The following is a 17,470-nucleotide window of genomic DNA, read 5'->3' as shown; positions in this document are numbered from 1 at the left end:
TGTACCTTTAGCACAGAAACAGCCCCAAAGCATAATGTTTCCACCTCCATGCTTGACTGTAGGGATGGTGTTCTTAAGGTCATAGTCAACATTATTCTTCCTCCAAACACAGCGAGCTGAGTTAATGCCAAATAGTTCAATTTTGGTCTCATCTGACCACAGCACATTCTCCCAGTCTTTCTCTGAATCATTTAGATGTTCATTGGCAAACTTTAGACAGGCCTGTACATGTGCCTTCTTGAGGAGGGGGACCTTGCGGGTGCTGCAGAATTTTATTACATGGCGGCCTATTGTGTTACCACATAGTTTGATTGGTGACTGTGGTCCCAACTGCCTTGAGATCATTTAGGAGCTCCTCCTGGGTAGTTCTGGGCTGATCCCTCACTTTTCTCATGATCATCCTTATCCCATGAGGTGAAATCTTGCATGGAGATCCAGACTGAGAGTGATTGATGGTTATTTTGTATTTCTTTCATTTGCGAATAATCACTCTAACTGCTGTCTCCTTCTCGCCAGGCTTCTTGCTGATGGTCTTGTAGACCATTCCAGCCTTCTGCAAGTCTACAATCTTGTCCCTGATGTCCTCTGACAGCTTTTTGGTCTTGCCCATGGTAGTGCCCAAGAAAGAGATTCTTTGGACAGGTGTCTTTAATACACATAACGAGTTGTCATTAGGAGCACCTTCTTAAATTGACTGGACTAATCTGTGTACCACACGAGCACATAGCCAGTCTGTGAGAGCCTGGATCAACACAATTTTAAAGCATCTAAGTACATCTTTGTAAAAAAAATTACAAATGGAGTGTCTACTGCTCTTATATCTGGTTGAGTTGATGCCATCTATACAAGAAGACAGAAAATAAGCCTTCATTGAAATACAGGAAAACAAGCAAAACACAGACAATAGAAACTACAAAAATCAGGCATATAATCCTCATTCCATGCAAAAAAAAGTTTTACCATGCAGTGGGGCTTTGCCCGCACTACAAGTGTTAACTGCTCATTTTTGTCTAGGGGAGATACACTTACCTACTCCTCTGATCCTCCCAGCACAAGACCAGTCCTTACAGGTACTGCCCCCTTGTGGGTCTAGTGGTTTTGTGCAGTGGACTGTTGCTAATCAAGCCCAGAGAAAGCTCCATAGACCAGGAACATTCCACCACTGGACTGGGGGATCGCCATTTTCCAGTGGAACGAAGGATCAGGTGAGTGTAAGCTTTCTCCCCTTCCCCCCCCCCCCCTAGACAAAATGAGCAGCTGACCTGTGCAGTGCAGGCACAGCCTGACTGCATGGGAAACTTTTTTTTGCCAGCAGTTGGGCTCTCATCCTAATACTACCCTGTGTACTGTAAGCAAGCTTTAAAATTAAGCACATTTGACGAGAGACAGATATGCCTTGTTTAATAAAACTAAAATAACAAGTGCATGGTCCAAATCACTTATACCTAAAGCCTTATTAATTTACAAAATGCTCCAGCACGCTCATTGTTGGTTCAACTGAAACATAAATTTGTAGCAAGTTCAAGAGGCCAAATTATGAAAGTTGGAGAAAACAAGATAGGAAAAAAATGGAACTGTTGCCCTATTAAATATTTCGTTTTAATAATGGTTTTATTCTTTAAAGGGGCTCTGTCATTAGAGAATCATAGAGGCTTCCAATGTGAACTCTCCTCTAGAGAATATTTGTTTCCGGGCCTGGCATGGCTTCAGTCATGCCTGAGTCCCTGACAAGTATACATATCTCAGATTTTGAGAAGCTCATGTCTGTGACATAGTAGTGTAAATATTTTCTTGAGATCTGAAAGGCTACATTGTCTGAAATATAGCCCACAAATAGAAAAATTATGTTTCCACTGCATTGTAAAATTCTGATGTTCAATTACAGAGAAGCATGCAAAACGGAGGATGCTTCTCTAGCACCTGTAGTGTGCCTGCTACAGCATTCCTCATTTTGGAGGTGCATGGAGTCTATGAATTTTCAATGCAGTTGCTGATGAGTGGCACACAGCATTAGCTATGTAGCTGCGAAGGTCAAATCATTTACAATGAGTTGATTTCCCACAAAAATCAATACCTGCTAGTGTTTTCCACTACAGGGACATTACCACACATTTGTATTGCTAACACAGTAAATGTGTTGTTTAATGCTTAGTTTGATTTAATGTAACAAGAATGATTAATTGGAAATGACAACTTTCTCAGTTGTAACCCTTTAGAACACTGAATGTTTGTAGTGCCCCTGTTGCAGCCCTTGAAGGGAACCTGTACTCAAAAATGTGTTGGCAGTCTTGCTGATCTATAAAAAAATGTTATTTGTTTCTGACTTTCCTTTCTGAGACTCTTTCTGGAAGAAACATGCACCAAGTCAAGTCAGCACTCCTATGTATTCTGGGTCAGGGATTGAGAAAGAATTAAAGCCACTGGAATAGCTTGACAGCCAGTAAACCAGTATTTTCATGTTTGATAAGTTTTTTTGTTTTAACATTTAACATAAATATATGTATAGTGAAATAAACTGCTTTCTTGTGTAGTGGTCACCCTCAGCTGACTCAATATTAACAGTGGGGGTTATTCAAAAAATTATGTCGGCACTGCTTTTTTATTGCTCTTGTGAAAACTGTCATTATCGATGATAATTAGTAAAGGCTTGTATGTATTTGTAATCTGGCCAGCCATATATTTAAGAACATCAGTGATGAAAAGGCTAGTTTACATAGCTGTACAAATATTGTTTATTTTTGCTGATCAATAAAGCTAATAGGAGCTGGAATATAACTGTCCGGCATTATTCCTGAAATTAACTTAAATGTGCTGTCAATCTGGAACCTTCTTTGAAATGCAAAGGAACACAATATTGTTACAAAGTTGCTGGCACTATGGGACTGTTCTGAGTTTAGTGAATTCTAAACGACATGCTTATGTCCCATAAACATGGGGCAGTAATCCCATTCAGATCCATAGAATGCTATGCACAGGAAAGGACAGCCCAGCACTAAACATTTACTGGCCAGAATGTGCAAAATACAGGAGGCTGCCCATTGCAGGAGGTCAGTAATCAATTGTGGAGGGTGGGATGGCTCATCCTAATTAACATTGTAAGGACTTTTTTTCCATGACTACTAAATTTGTCTTTTAAAGCCTGAAATCATTTGCATCCAAAATGTTAATTTTTGTTGTTCTTATACTATATATTAAAAAAAAACTTATGTTGTAAATTGTGAACATCAGAGCACAAATAACACAGGGCTAAAAGGTAAAATCTAATGCAACTCACCACTGTTCGAAGTATCCGAGAGATTTAGTAGGCCACCCCCTAGCCCCCGGTAACTATGGTAACTGTAAGTCCCATTCCCATTGATGTATAACACCTCTTGCGTGCTGGATACAGCGGACGTGGAATAAGTGACCTGTGCATTCTCTTGTTTAAATGGTTTGTCGGGTACTGCTGGTTCATCCTGCAAAGACAATTTGTGAACATACGTCACTGGAAAATAAGTTCATTTTTACCAGTTACAACCATAAAAATAATTTCATATTTATAATTAAATGACCTCCAATGTCTAATATGCCCTCAGCTAGCTGCTGATTTATCTGGGGAAAAACACTGCCCATATTAATAACACTGGTAACAAGTCTAATGTTTCCATTTTTACCAGACAGGCAGGTAAAATACAGGCCAGATGACAGCACTGCCTTCAGCTAGTGTATTGTATCAACACAGTTGTGAGGATCCTGCATGTGCTAACAAGGATAGCCAAAAAAACTGCAAATAAAACCTTTATATACTTCCATGTGTCACACTATTGCTGGCCAGATGAGCAAGGTAGCCCTTCACACCAGATAAAGCACTGAAGAATTGAAGTTTCCAGAAACATCTTTCTCATCCAGCTGGTGAAGGAGCAACACATGGAAGTTTGTGAGAATTTCATTTCCCTCTCTTCCAGTCCTCATCATCAACAGGATCACTAGTGGTAAGGCATTTATCTCCAACACACCAAGGATCTTTGAAAAAAGCATCCAAGAGTGTACTGGAATAATCCCATCATAACACTGCAACATTTTGGGGCCACTCAGGACCTCTTCATCAGGCATGTGACTTGATAAAGGGGTCTGGCACAGTCCCGAAACAATGCAATTTCTTTATGTAATGTTCCCAGGTGGTGGTTGCTGCAGCATCCACTTATTACAAAGCCATTTCCCGGAATGTGTGCAATGGAAATCATTTACAAGGATTACTAGTGTGACACAACCAACTCAGAAAATGGAGTAATATATGCAGTCAAGACTGCAGCTGTCAGGCTTTAGGTGACTTCTGACACTCAGGCTGTCAGGTTGTTTATATACCTGTGTGATTAAAAGCCACAAATGAGGGGATAATTGAATAAAGCCAATCATTTCAGAGATGTCAATCTGGGAGAACAGCTTATCAGGTGAACAGGATGGGACACATGCAATACCTGGGTGTGGTTAATTTGGTTAAGGGGCATAACTTAAAGTGTTACTAAACCCAGGACCCTGCATTCACTCTCTCTGGTCTCCCACAGTACACAGAACATGGAAATGCAATTATTTTAGTAAACATAAACTGCTAAATACCTTTTCTCATTAGCAGTTGGAGCAGTCTTGTGACTTCTGTCAGTGTCCAGAAGAGCACATGTTAAAGCAGGAGCAGTTTTTGTTCTGCTCTAGGAGGATGCAGAACCCTCTGTCTGGACAGTGCTGATTGACCCTGTGCTGATCACATGCATTCTCCCAAGGAAAAAAAAAAACCCTCTCTAGCAATACACACCAAACTGAGCATGTGCAGAGTGTCTCCACCCGATATGTCTTATCAGGAGATAAGAGGGGGGAACTGGAAGAAGGGGAGGATCAGATAAGTCAGGATCAAACAGCCTTTTTACACAATGTAGGGGAATAACCCCTTAGGTTCCACAGTGAGTATAACACGCATGCTTTACTGCATATACAGACTGATTTTACTGTGGTGGGTTTAGTAACACTTTAAATGGTGCATCATAAAAAGGAGACATAGAAAGTTGTGCAAGAGAAGTGGTACTGACCAGCCATACAAACAGAATGAGAACATATGCTGTATGCAATGTACATATTGCAGTGGTCAGGAGTATATACATCCTCGTACACAGCACCCCCTATGATTCATTCCAGCCCCTCATTCATTGCACAGCAAAATCCCCTCCGAGGGGGACACACACACTCATTCCTACATACTTACACTTGCATACATCTATTCATACATGCACATACAAATACACATATTCACACCCACATAAATATACATGCTTACTGTACATACATACAGCCTCTTCAAAAACCACCCATTCACATGTACCTGGCTGACCCAAGTATTTTCACTGCTTGCCCAACTTTCCCTTTCAGTAAACCTTCTGCAACATGACCACCAGTGTGAGGTCATGCGACAGCACCACAGCTCCCGTGCCACCAGGTACAAGGCAGCTTTACAGAATGGCACTGTAGAGGTTGGAAGGTGGAACAGATACAGCCTGCAGTTTACTGTGGGGAGACTGGTGCTTTGTTGACTGGTATTGTGGGCTGCCTTTGTACCCCCATTCTGGCCCTGACTGTGTCATGTTTATACACAAAGAACAAAAACAGAGAATTTTATCCAGGGTGTAAAAAAAATAGTAGCACTATGTAATGTCCATATGTAAATGATGTCAACCTTTTAGAAACAGTAACCATAACAGCAAAATACACATTAACCTGATTTTACTGACTGACTGATTTTGAACACATATGAACATATCAAGGCTGTCTTGCAAAATAGAAGACACTTTGTAACCATACAAGGAAGAGGGTTGGGTCAGTGCCTCTGGTAAGAGGAATCAAGGAAGATCTGTGCATCATATAGGGTGACAGGGTGAGAGAGGTAAAAATAAACAGGGTGTCTCCCTTGGTTTTAGGGGATTTGACATGGCTGTTAGTTTCCAATACTTAGTCTGAAAGTCTGAAAATTAGAATTATGTGATCAACACCTACATTTCTCCTTTTGTTTAGCTTTAATTGATGAATCCATCATGTTTTACCCAGTCTATAAGGATTAATTAACAATCATATCTTTCATAGCTGCCAATTAGACTCATACCATAACAGTGATAAAAAATCTCATCTATTGCTGTTTGGACAAAATGACTGATTTCCTTATGAGGTCTATTACAACTATGGTGTTTGCAAACAATGAGCCAATTTATAATTTGAAGAAACTAATTTTGTTCTGACTCAATGCTGCCTGCATTCAGGTGGGTAAGAGGGATAATTGGAACTTGGCAAAAGAATCACCATAATCCAATGCCAACATCTTTCCAGCGCAAAATAATTATTAAAGTACCATTTATTTTTCTGTTCCTCTGAGATTTTCTTTTTATTACAATAGGATAGATTCTGCTTTAATTCCATGTATTTGTCCCTTTTGCAGATCAAGGTTAAGTGCTACACATAGTCCTGGATAAAAGATTTATACTGTACGTTCAACATCAGCCCTTGCCTTCCATTAGAGAAAGAACCTACATTTATTAGTGAAGTTCTGGAATTTTCTATAGACAAGGTCAATTACATAGAAGAACACTGGATGAGGAGACAAGAAGAGCTGGCCCCAGCACCGAGTGGTCGTTGTCAATTTAAAAAGGGTGAAAGAAAATGGATTAGCAGCCGAAGACCAGGTATATTGTTTGCCATATGTGCAGTGCACAAAAGACTCACTACATAGTAGGCTCTCTGATGACAGCTTGTGCAGCAAGATCAAGAAACTGCTTTCTTGTGTACAAAATAGGATATATGCACTACATCGTTTTGAAATATTATTAGTTTACACTATCACATTTACAAAGATCCAGCCATTTAAGTGAGAAAATCTATAAACATTACATCTTTGTATTGTGGTAAGCTGTGAAACAAGTATGTCTACAGTTGCCTTTTCTCCCCCATAGATAAACCAGAAGTTACAAGCTGTACTAATTTAAAAAAGATACATTCCGGTGTATGTTACAGAAAAAGTATTAGGAAAAGTTTTAATCATTCTGCTAGGGGTGGGAGTGCTTTCTTTACATTTAAGTGGCAAAAACTATAAAAACATTAGTGGTAGGGCTATATATTAAAATGTATGTAGGGCTAAATGAATAATGTATCACCTATTTTTAATATTTATTATAGTTAAATATGAATCATTATTCTGGCTTTAATAAACAGTGGGGTTTATTTACTAAAGCTGGTTCACTCAGAATCTCGTGCACTTCTGCATAGAAACCAATCAGCTTCCAGGTTTTATTGCTAACACCTAACTGAACAAGCTGAGGTTAGAAGCTGATTGGCTGCCATGCACAGATGCACAAGATTATGAGTGAACAAGCTTTAGTAAGTAAACCCCAATATCTATTAAACCGAATTCTAATTAAATTTTTTATAGGTTTTTAATAAGTAACAAAGAAATACATGTTTATGAATTAAGCTAGTTAGTGATGTCCATTAGATGACAATGCAAGAAATCTACATATACAATAGCAGGATTATACATGGCAAAAGTACACGTGCTGTAATTGCAACTGTATTGCCAAAAAATAATAATGCTAATAATTATAAAGCCATAGAATACTTTTAATAATGTGTTTTTATTCTTTGTTCTATGGTGGCTCATTTGTCATTATTCTGCTGGGTATATTGTGGCATCACCAGGTATCCTAAATCTTCAAGTATTTGGGCTTCTACATCTTGGACACTGTCCAATATTCAGCAACACTGAACAAATCTTAAATCCTAAATACTTGAATGTTAAGCAGTCTGTTTAAGTGCAATGCACTTTTACTAGGTTTGTAAATGCCTTTTTCTCATTTGAATTTTCTATGTGTTTGAATGGGAAGCTCCTGAATAGGGATTTAATGACTAAGAAAGGAAAACCTTGCAGGAGAAAGGATCTTTTATATGCACTGTGGACAAACAGTACCAGACCAGTGGAATAATAGATTGTACCTAATCAGAACTTACCAAATTCCTCCCAAATACATTTTTCTTTGTCCCTTTAGACCAGTGGTTCTTAACCTGGGTTCAATCGAACCCCAGGGGTTCGGTGAGTCAGTCTCGCGGGTTCGGCGGAGGTGAAGACCCACACCCGACTCATATGATTCGCGCAGTAAATATTCATTATTATGTTTTTGTTTTTGTGTGAAAATCATGTTTTAATGGTTTTGTTCTTTGTTCTTAACGGTTTTGTTCATTTTGTGCACCTATGTATAAATATATACCTAAATATATACCTATGTTTTGAATTTTAAAAATCATATTTTATTTTTCCAATTAAGAAGGGTTCGGTGAATGCATATGAAACTGGTGGGGTTCAGTACCTCCAACAAGATTAAGAACCACTGCTTTAGACTCTCTGTCCCTTTAAACTATATACTGTATATTGATTTTAAATAAACTGGATGACTAATGTTCTTAAAAAGTTACCATGAAAGCATCATTTCTAATATCATGTTAGCACAGAATATGCTGGGAGTAGACGTGGATCTCTTATGTGGTTTGTGACTATAGTGGCATTATAAAACAATTCAGATTCAGCTTTCCTGGTGAAGTGTGGGCAACATGTTCCCCAAGCTATTGTCATGACAGGAATATGACCCTGCTGATCTCATTCTGATGGTTTGTGAGTCATTGACCTGCAACAAGTAGGGAAAGTACAGTAGTTCTGGCTTTTCTCTGACACTCATTTGCTGTATGCTTGTTCTGGGTGTTTGACTTCTGAGCAGTGTTGAAAGAAGATGCAACCAGGGAACTAGCATTCTCAGAAAAAGGTCAGAAATTACTCTATATTTCTTTTAAGACAGGTGTACTTAAAAGAACTTGAACTATTTGTATAATCAAAACTTTTTTTTTTGTTTTAGAGGGAATGCTCTCCAATAGGACAGAGGCAGAAAAAATTAAAGTTCTGGCTATACGTACACTTTATAATCCCAGCATGCCCTGTCAGTGTAGCAACTGAAAAGTATGCCGACACATGTACCTCCCTAACAGTTGTTATCAGTTTGCCAACCCTATTCCTGGATGGGATGATTTCATTTCAAAGCATGAAGAATGGATTTACCACCAAAGTTGTTAATTCCAGGCTTCCAAATATATGACTGATTTATAGTTATTCTTCATTTTCTGTTAAGTGTAATTGATTCCCCTCTTGGTTCTTCTTTTCATGGCGGTCTAAAAGTTGAACCTTCTGGCTTGTTAACACAAACATGTTTAAATAGTGTACCCTGGCAACATTCCCTTGTTACTATGTAACTGTCAATGCTGAATAGTACTCCAAACTTACCAAGAATAAATAATTAACCTAACACAATTTATTCATAGAAAATTCATCCAAAATGCTAGATTCAAAACTAGGACACCAATTTGTACAGTATGCATGCTCACTGTTATTCTACAATGCGTTAATTTGGTTTGTTCATCTAGAGTCTCCTGTAAACACTTGCATCAAACACAGTACAGGCTGCTGCTATGACAACTATCCAGAGGCAAATGTCAGGTCAGCTTACAGCATATGTGTCTAGTCCATAATTGCTTTGTCAGAGACCTAATAGCTGCCTTCATCTGCCTCTAGAGTCCTTAAGCACTAAAAGCAATACTTCTTGCAATTCTTAATGATAAGGCATTCGATTTACCACTTCTAGCCTTTTTTTTTTCCATTTTGGTTAAACTTTTTCATATATAGTACAACAAGATCCGCAAAGTAATTATATATTTACAGTGCTCAGCATAAATGAGTACACCTCAACAGATTTGTCAGAAAACCTTTGCTTTCCTTTCAGAATCAACATCATCTATGGGGCACTATACTACAAAATACTCCCACAAATGCGGGCCATTGATTGCAAACAAGATTTGTTAATTTGCACACACAAAAAAGTATTCTTCCTAACAAAATTCATTGAAGACCATGTTGCAAAAATGAATACATCCTAATGAAAGTCTCAGGAGCAAAGCAAAATTTTAGACAACAAAATCCTAATTAACAAGAATTCAACTACAGGTGAGTCTAATTATTCATTAAACAGGTGTCCAGCTGTTGATTATAAAAGGGCATTACTTAACAAAGAAAACCCCTTCCCAGTTCATGCTGTCAGCAATGGCACCACATGGAAAAGAAATGTCACACGGCCCAAGAAAGAAAATAAAGAAAGGTGAAGGCTACAAGAAGATCAGCAAAGGTTTACTTATCAGTCAGAATACTGTCACAAAAAGTGATACAAAAACTTAAAGATAGAACTGCAACCATCTCACAGACATCTAGGCAGTCAACAGAGGTTAACACCTTGACAGGAGCGTCTTCTGATGAGAAGGGTTGAAGAAAATCGCCATGCAAGTTCACTGCAGTTAGCTAAAGAAGTAGAAAGCCAAACTGGGGTGATTGTTTCCCATGACACAATATGGTGTACACTGCAGAGGAATGGCATGTACTCATACAAGAAGGTGTCATACAAGAAGGAAGCCTCTCCTAAAGCCCATGCACAAAAATGTCAGCCTAGAATCTGCCAGGGCCTGTGCTGAAAAAGAAGAATACTGGGACTCTGTACTCTGGAGTGATGAGACCAAGATAAATGTTTTCAGAACTGATGGCTCCAAAACTGTATAGCACTGCAAAGGTGAGGAGTACAAAAAAAGAAAGAAAAACCTACAGTGAAACATGGTGGTGGCAGTGTATTTTTGTGTGGCTGAATGAGTGCTGCTGATGTCGGGGAGCTGCATTTCATTGATGGTATCATGAATTCACAGATGTACTGCTCTATATTGAAAGAGAAGATGCTACCATAACTCCGTGCCCTTAGTCGTCGTGCACTTTCCCAACATGACAATGATGCAAAACGCACACCTCAGGCCACTGATGCATTTCTGAAGAAGAACAGGGTTCTGTTATAAAAGTTTACAAATAAATAATTGTTCTTCATAAATTTAGGCCAAGATGTATTCTGCTACATGTCTTTGGTGAAAATAACCCAAATTAGGATGTATTATTTAGTTTGTAGGAAAGTTATAGAGTTCACAAACTATGGTATAGATCTGAATATTGATCAATCCTGAAGTACTGACAGCCAATCTAATTTCTTGAGGTCCAAGAATGTCAGAACAGTACAGATATCCCCCAAATGTCCCCTTTTTGCAGAGTAGACAGTCCGACGTACTTCATAAGAGGCATGGCAAGTTTTTTGAAGTTGTATTTTTTTTTGTCATAATTTTTCGGAAAATGAAAAAATTAAAAAAATTATTTTCATAATTTTTTTTTTTACATACTGTCACCAGTGCAGTACAGCGTCATCATATAACTGGCATGGCGGTGAACAGGGACACTGACTGGTGACAGTATGAAAAAAAAAATATATATATATTTTTTTTTTTTATTTATTTTTATTTTTTTATTTTTTATTACATTTTTTTAAAGATTTTTTTTTCATATTTTACTATGACGAAAGTAGTACAATGTTACCATAGTAACATTGTACTACTTTGGGGAAGTGATCAGTATTTTTTATTTATTTATTTTATTTTTTACACAATTTGCTTATAGCAAAGAATTACTTTGCTATAAGCAAGCATTTACCTGAATGAAATTGATTCATTCAGGTTTTTTTTTTTTTTTTTTTTTTTTTTTTTGTGCTTAGCTGTGATTTGGTCACAGCTAATCACATGACATGTGCATGTGATTAGCTGTGACCATTCACAGCTAGGCACTAGTATACAATGGATGGCATGAATGAAGCCATCCATTGTATACAACTGTCATGTGACCTGCTGTGATTGGTCACAGCAGGTCACATGGTACCAGCAACGGGGGCCGGTACTCAGATCTGTCATCGGCCGTGTCCGAGGTACACGGCCGGTGACAGATCGCGCCGTTGTGCGACTCTGCATTAGCGCAAACTGCGCATGTGTGGGAGCATGCCAAATGGCATGCACCCGGAATGCCGAAGCACTTTTGAAGCCGCCAAACGGCCATTGGCCGGGCGGCTAATGGTTAAGGAAGGAAGGAAGGCAGCAAATGTTGTACATGCTGGTTACAGTGCATTTCTCTCTGAAATTCTGAGGAAAATGGGTCGTTCCAGACATTGTTCAGAAGAACAGCGTACCTTGATTAAAAAGTTGATTAGAGAGGGGAAAACATATAAAGAAGTGCAGAAAATGATAGGCTGCTCAGCTAAAATGATTGCAAATGCTTTAAAATGGCAACCAAAACCTGGCAGACGTGGAAGAAAGCAAAAAACTACCATTCGAATGGATAGAAGAATAGCCAAAATGGCAAGGACTCAGCCAACAATCAGCTCCAGGAAGATCAAAGAAGGACTAAAGTTACCTGTCAGTACTGTTACAATTAGAAGATGCCTATTTGAAGCCAAGCTATCTGCAAGAAGCCCCCGCAAAGTCCCACTGTTGAAAAAAAGACATTCGCTGAAGAGGTTAAAATTTGCCAAAGAGCACATTGACTGGCCTAAAGAGAAATGGCGCAACATTTTGTGCACTGATGAAAGTAAGATTGTTCTTTTTGGGTCTAGTAGCCGGAGACAGTTTGTCAGACGACCCCCAAACACTGAATTCAAGCCACAGTACACTGTGAAGACAGTGAAGCATGGTTGCGCAAGCATCATGATACGGGGATGTTTCTCATACTACGGTGTTGGGCCTTTTTATCGCATACCAAGGATCATGGATCAGTTTGAATACATCAGAATACTTGAAGAGGTCATGCTGCCTTATGCTGAAGAGGAAATGCCCTTGAAATGGGTGTTCCAACAAGACAACGACTCCAAACACACCAGTAAACGTGCAACATCTTGGTTCCAGACCAACAAGATTGACGTTATGGAGTGGCCAGCCCAATCCCCGGATCTTAACCCAATAGAAAACTTGTGGGGTGACATCAAAAATGCAGTTTCTGAGGCAAAACCAAGAAATAGAGAACTGTGGAATGTAGTCCAATCATCCTGGGCTGGAATACCTGTTCACAGGTGCCAGAAGTTGGTTGACTCCATGCAACACAGATGTACAGCAGTTCTCAGAAACAGTGCTTATACAACTAAATATTAATTAAGTGAGTCAAAGGAAAGCAAAATCTTCAAACATTTTTCAGTTTATATAGTAAATATTTGAGTTTGTAAAGAAGAATACATACACTGCTATTTTTTTGAACAGTCTAATATTCACTTTTCTTCAATTTTTTTGGAGTATCAACACAAATTTGATATATTTTTCTTTACGTTTTGATTTGGAATAGAATGTGTAGTGTTCCCAATGCATTTGTGTGTATCGAAATAAAAGCTATTAGAAGGATTTTGAGCTTTATTCACTTTTTTTCAACACACTGTATATATTTATTTATTCAATTGTCATTTAGGCCTAGAACTGCTAGCAATAAGACAATAACATACAAATCAAAGGTTTCATAAAATACAATATACATAGTCTTATTATGCAACCATATGTCCATTCTTTGCTTACCCTATAAAGCCAATTGCTGTATCATGCAAGTGGTATTTTGTGTTCCCTGGAGTTCAATGTTAAAATAAAAAACATGTTTGCCCACAGCACCTAGAGTCCACTCTCACTTTTCTAGTTAGTTCAAGTGGGAAAACAGAAGCACTTGAGTGGCTATGGGCAATGCCACTATTTATCCTTTGTTTTATTTTGATGCACTAGGGTGTACTAAGTTTTTGTTCACAAACCCTAGATCACAAAGGTTAACTAAACAATCAAGCAGTTTCTATCAGTGGTTCTATTTGTACTTTCTAGAACCACCTTTGGCTCCTGTTAAGACTGCATCTCTTTTGGAGTAAGTCTCTGCCAGCTTTTTACATCTGATCTTGCACTTTTTGTCCAAGGTTGTTGGAAAATTTGCTTTAGCTCTTACGGAATGGGAACCATTGCTGAACTGCAATCTTCAAGTCTTTAACTGATTCTAAACTGGGCTGCGGTCTGGGCTTTGATTGTCTCCCTCTTAAATATTCATATTATTGGTAATAAACCACAAAAGCATAGCTTTAGCTGTGTGTTTAGGGTCATTATCCCACTGGAAGGCCTCCTGCAAACAAAAAGTTTTCATAGGGAACTGCAATGTACTTAGCTCCATTCAACTTGCCCTCAATCTTCACCAGTTTCACAGTCCTTGTTGATAAAGGCATACCACAAATGATGCAGTCACCACCATAATTTTCAATTTTTACTTCTAGGCTGTAACACTAAAAAATGTGAAGTCCACTAGATGAAAATGTATTTCATTAATATCTTCTGTTTATGAAAATCAATCATAATTATTAGAGATGAGCGAAGTATTCAAAAATTCGATTCGACTGATTCGGCGAATTCGTGGAAAAATTTCGATTCGAGTCGAATATATTCGCTGTGAATTTAACTTAAAAAAGGGTGTTTCTAGGCTTCAGAGAGACTTAATATTAGTGCAGAACACTGTACCTTTAATTTAAATGCCCTTGGAGTCTGCTGGGGAAGAGAAATAATACTGTCAGTCAGTATGACATGCAGATGAGTGCCGTCGATCTTAGAATCACCGCACACTTCACTCATTTGGGCAGTCACGGGGCCAAAACCAGAGTGTGGAGCCACAGTGTGGCGGTGGAGGCAGCAGCAATGGGAGGCCATACAGCACCCTATGACAAAAATGGAAACCACCAGCAGTGTGAGGAGACCTGAAAGTGGCACATGGCAGAGTGTGGCGATAGAGACAGCAGCAATGGGAGGCCGTACAGGGACCCATGACACACTCTGGACCTGGCAGCAGCATGAGGAGGCGGTACAGGGGCCCATGACAGATTACGGGCCTGGCAGCAGCATGAGGAGTCGGTACGGGGGCCCATGGCAGATTACGGGCCTGGCAGCAGCAATGGGAGGCCGTACAGGGACCCATGACACACTCTGGACCTGGCAGCAGCATGGGGAGGCGGTACAGGGGCCCATGACAGATTACGGGCCTGGCAGCAGCATGAGGAGTCGGTACGGGGGCCCATGACACACTCTGGACCTGGCAGCAGCATGAGGAGGCGGTACAGGGGCGCATGACAGATTACGAGCCTGGCAGCAGCAACTTGGACAGGAGGACGTTCAGCTTCTGCACCGCCGGGTGCGTGCTCGCAAACTGTTGTCTCTTGGAAACGGATTCCAAGAAAGACTGCTGACGGAATCCGTGAAGAGGAGTAGCAGGAGAAGGAGCATCTGAACGAGCGGAATATGCCAACAAGCGACAACAGGGGCCCATGACAGATTACGGGCCTGGCAGCAGCATGAGGAGTCGGTACGGGGGCCCATGGCAGATTAGGGGCCTGGCAGCAGCTATGGGAGGCCCGTAATCTGCCAGCACCCTATGACAAAAAATGGAACCCACCAGCAGTGTGAGGAGACCTGAAAGTGGCACATGGCAGAGTGTGGCGATGGAGACAGCAGCAATGGGAGGCCGTACAGGGACCCATGAGAGACTCTGGACCTGGCAGCAGCATGAGGAGGCGGTATAGGGGCCCATGGCAGATTAGGGGCCTGGCAGCAGCTATGGGAGGCCCGTAATCTGCCAGCACCCTATGACAAAAAATGGAACACACCAGCAGTGTGAGGAGACCTGAAAGTGGCACATGGCAGAGTGTGGCGATGGAGACAGCAGCAATGGGAGGCCGTACAGGGACCCATGAGAGACTCTGGACTTGGCAGCAGCATGAGGAGGCGGTATAGGGGCCCATGGCAGATTAGGGGCCTGGCAGCAGCTATGGGAGGCCCGTAATCTGCCAGCACCCTATGACAAAAAATGGAACACACCAGCAGTGTGAGGAGACCTGAAAGTGGCACATGTTTGGGGCATGATTCATGCCGGATTTAGTCAGTTGTGTCAGGAACTGGTGGTTTGAAATCCAGACTAATCCACGCCTGATTCATTTTCACAAACGTGAGTCTCTCCACACTTTGGGTGGACAGTCGTGTCCTCCGCGGAGTTGCAATACCTCCTGCCGCACTAAACACGCGCTCCGATGCCACACTACTGGCCGGGCATGACAGCCTTTCAAGGGCAAATTCAGCTAGTTGGGGCCAAAGGTCAAGTTTCGTTGCCCAGTAGTCAAGGGGATTGTCTACCTCGGTTGGCAGGGTGCTGTCCAAGTAGGCCTAAGCCTGTTGTTTGAGGTCCTGCTCCAGGTCCACCTGATGCTGCTGCTGCTGCTGCGGCTGGTTAGTAGTTTCCTCACTGCGCTGGTGAAGAAAGCTACTCATCATCGACTGCAGACTGAGGCAGCCGCTGCTGGTGGAGCTGCCACTGCTCCTACCACCCCACCCCTCCCCTGCTGCCATGGCAGCGGAACGCGAGCGCACAGGGCCCACAGTGTCTGAGGATGGACGTTGGTGCAGACAGGCAGAGACCAGCTGACTACATAGGTGGTTTTTATAGTACGTTATTTTGGCCTCCCTCTCAGCAGGTGTGAAAAAGGCCACCATTTTTGAACGGTAGCGAGGGTCCAACAAGGTGGACAGCCAAAAGTCATCCCTCTGTCTGATGGTTATTATTCGGCTGTCGCTACGCAAGCAAGCGAGCATGCTATGGGCCATTTGTGCCAAGGAATGCGAGGGACTCCCTGCCTCCATCTCCACAGCATACTGCCACGGTGCGTTTGGCGCCTCTGTCTCCTCTTCCTCCTCCTCTACCAGATGCTCCTGCTCCTCCACTCCTGTCCGCTGAGTGGAAAAACCACCCATTTCACTCAATAATTCCTGAGCACCAATGTCCTCCTCTACCTCCTCCTCTTCTTCCTGTCCTGCCCCCACAGGGGTCATGTGGCGTTGAGATCTGTGCGCCACGTCTACCGCACCCTGACCAGCCATTGTTAACAGCATTTTTTCCAGGACGTGCAACAGAGGAATGACGTCGTTCATCCCATAGTCCTGCCGACTCACGAATAGCGTGGCCTCCTCAAAGGGCCTGAGCAAGCGCAGGTGTCACGCATGAGCTGCCAATGGCTGACATCTAAGTTACACAGGGAGTACCTTTATCCGCTTGTAACATCAGGAAATCGGTGATGGCCTTTCGCTGTTCGTAAAGGCGGTCTAACATGTGTAGGGTTGAATTCCACCTTGTTGCAACATCGCAGATCAGGCGATGCTGTGCAATTCCGTTCTGCCGCTGCAGCTCAAGGAGGGTGTGCTTTGCGGTGTAGGAATGGCTGAAATGCATGCAAAGTTTACGTGACATTTTAAGGATGTCTTGCAGTGGGATGCTGGATTTTAGGAACCGCTTGACAACCAGATTGAACACGTGAGCCATGCATGGCGCATGGCACAACCTTCCTTGACGCAGAGCAGACACCATGTTCTTTCCGTTGTCGGTCAACATGGTTCCGATTTTGAGTTTGCGCGGAGACAGCCATCTGTCGATTTCTCTGTTCATTACACTGAGAAGTTCCTCCCCTGTGTGACT

General features: G+C 41.3%; 1 protein-coding gene across 3 annotated transcripts in view; it reads right to left on the bottom strand.

The window, feature by feature from the left end:
* NOL4 (nucleolar protein 4) overlaps positions 1-17,470 on the bottom strand; it is a 398,683-nt gene that overhangs the window by 10,070 nt on the left and 371,143 nt on the right. For all 3 annotated transcript variants that reach the window (XM_089678349.1, XM_089678348.1, XM_089678350.1), the window contains one exon: positions 3,275-3,455. In XM_089678349.1, the coding sequence (XP_089534475.1) occupies positions 3,275-3,455 (181 nt within the window). The remainder of the gene's footprint in view (positions 1-3,274; positions 3,456-17,470) is intronic.

Source organism: Staurois parvus, unplaced genomic scaffold (genome assembly GCF_062004578.1).
Source record: "Staurois parvus isolate SC_StPar_1 unplaced genomic scaffold, SC_StPar_1.0 ptg000203l, whole genome shotgun sequence".
Lineage (NCBI taxonomy): Eukaryota > Metazoa > Chordata > Amphibia > Anura > Ranidae > Staurois > Staurois parvus.
This window is presented reverse-complemented; position numbering and strand designations above follow the sequence as displayed.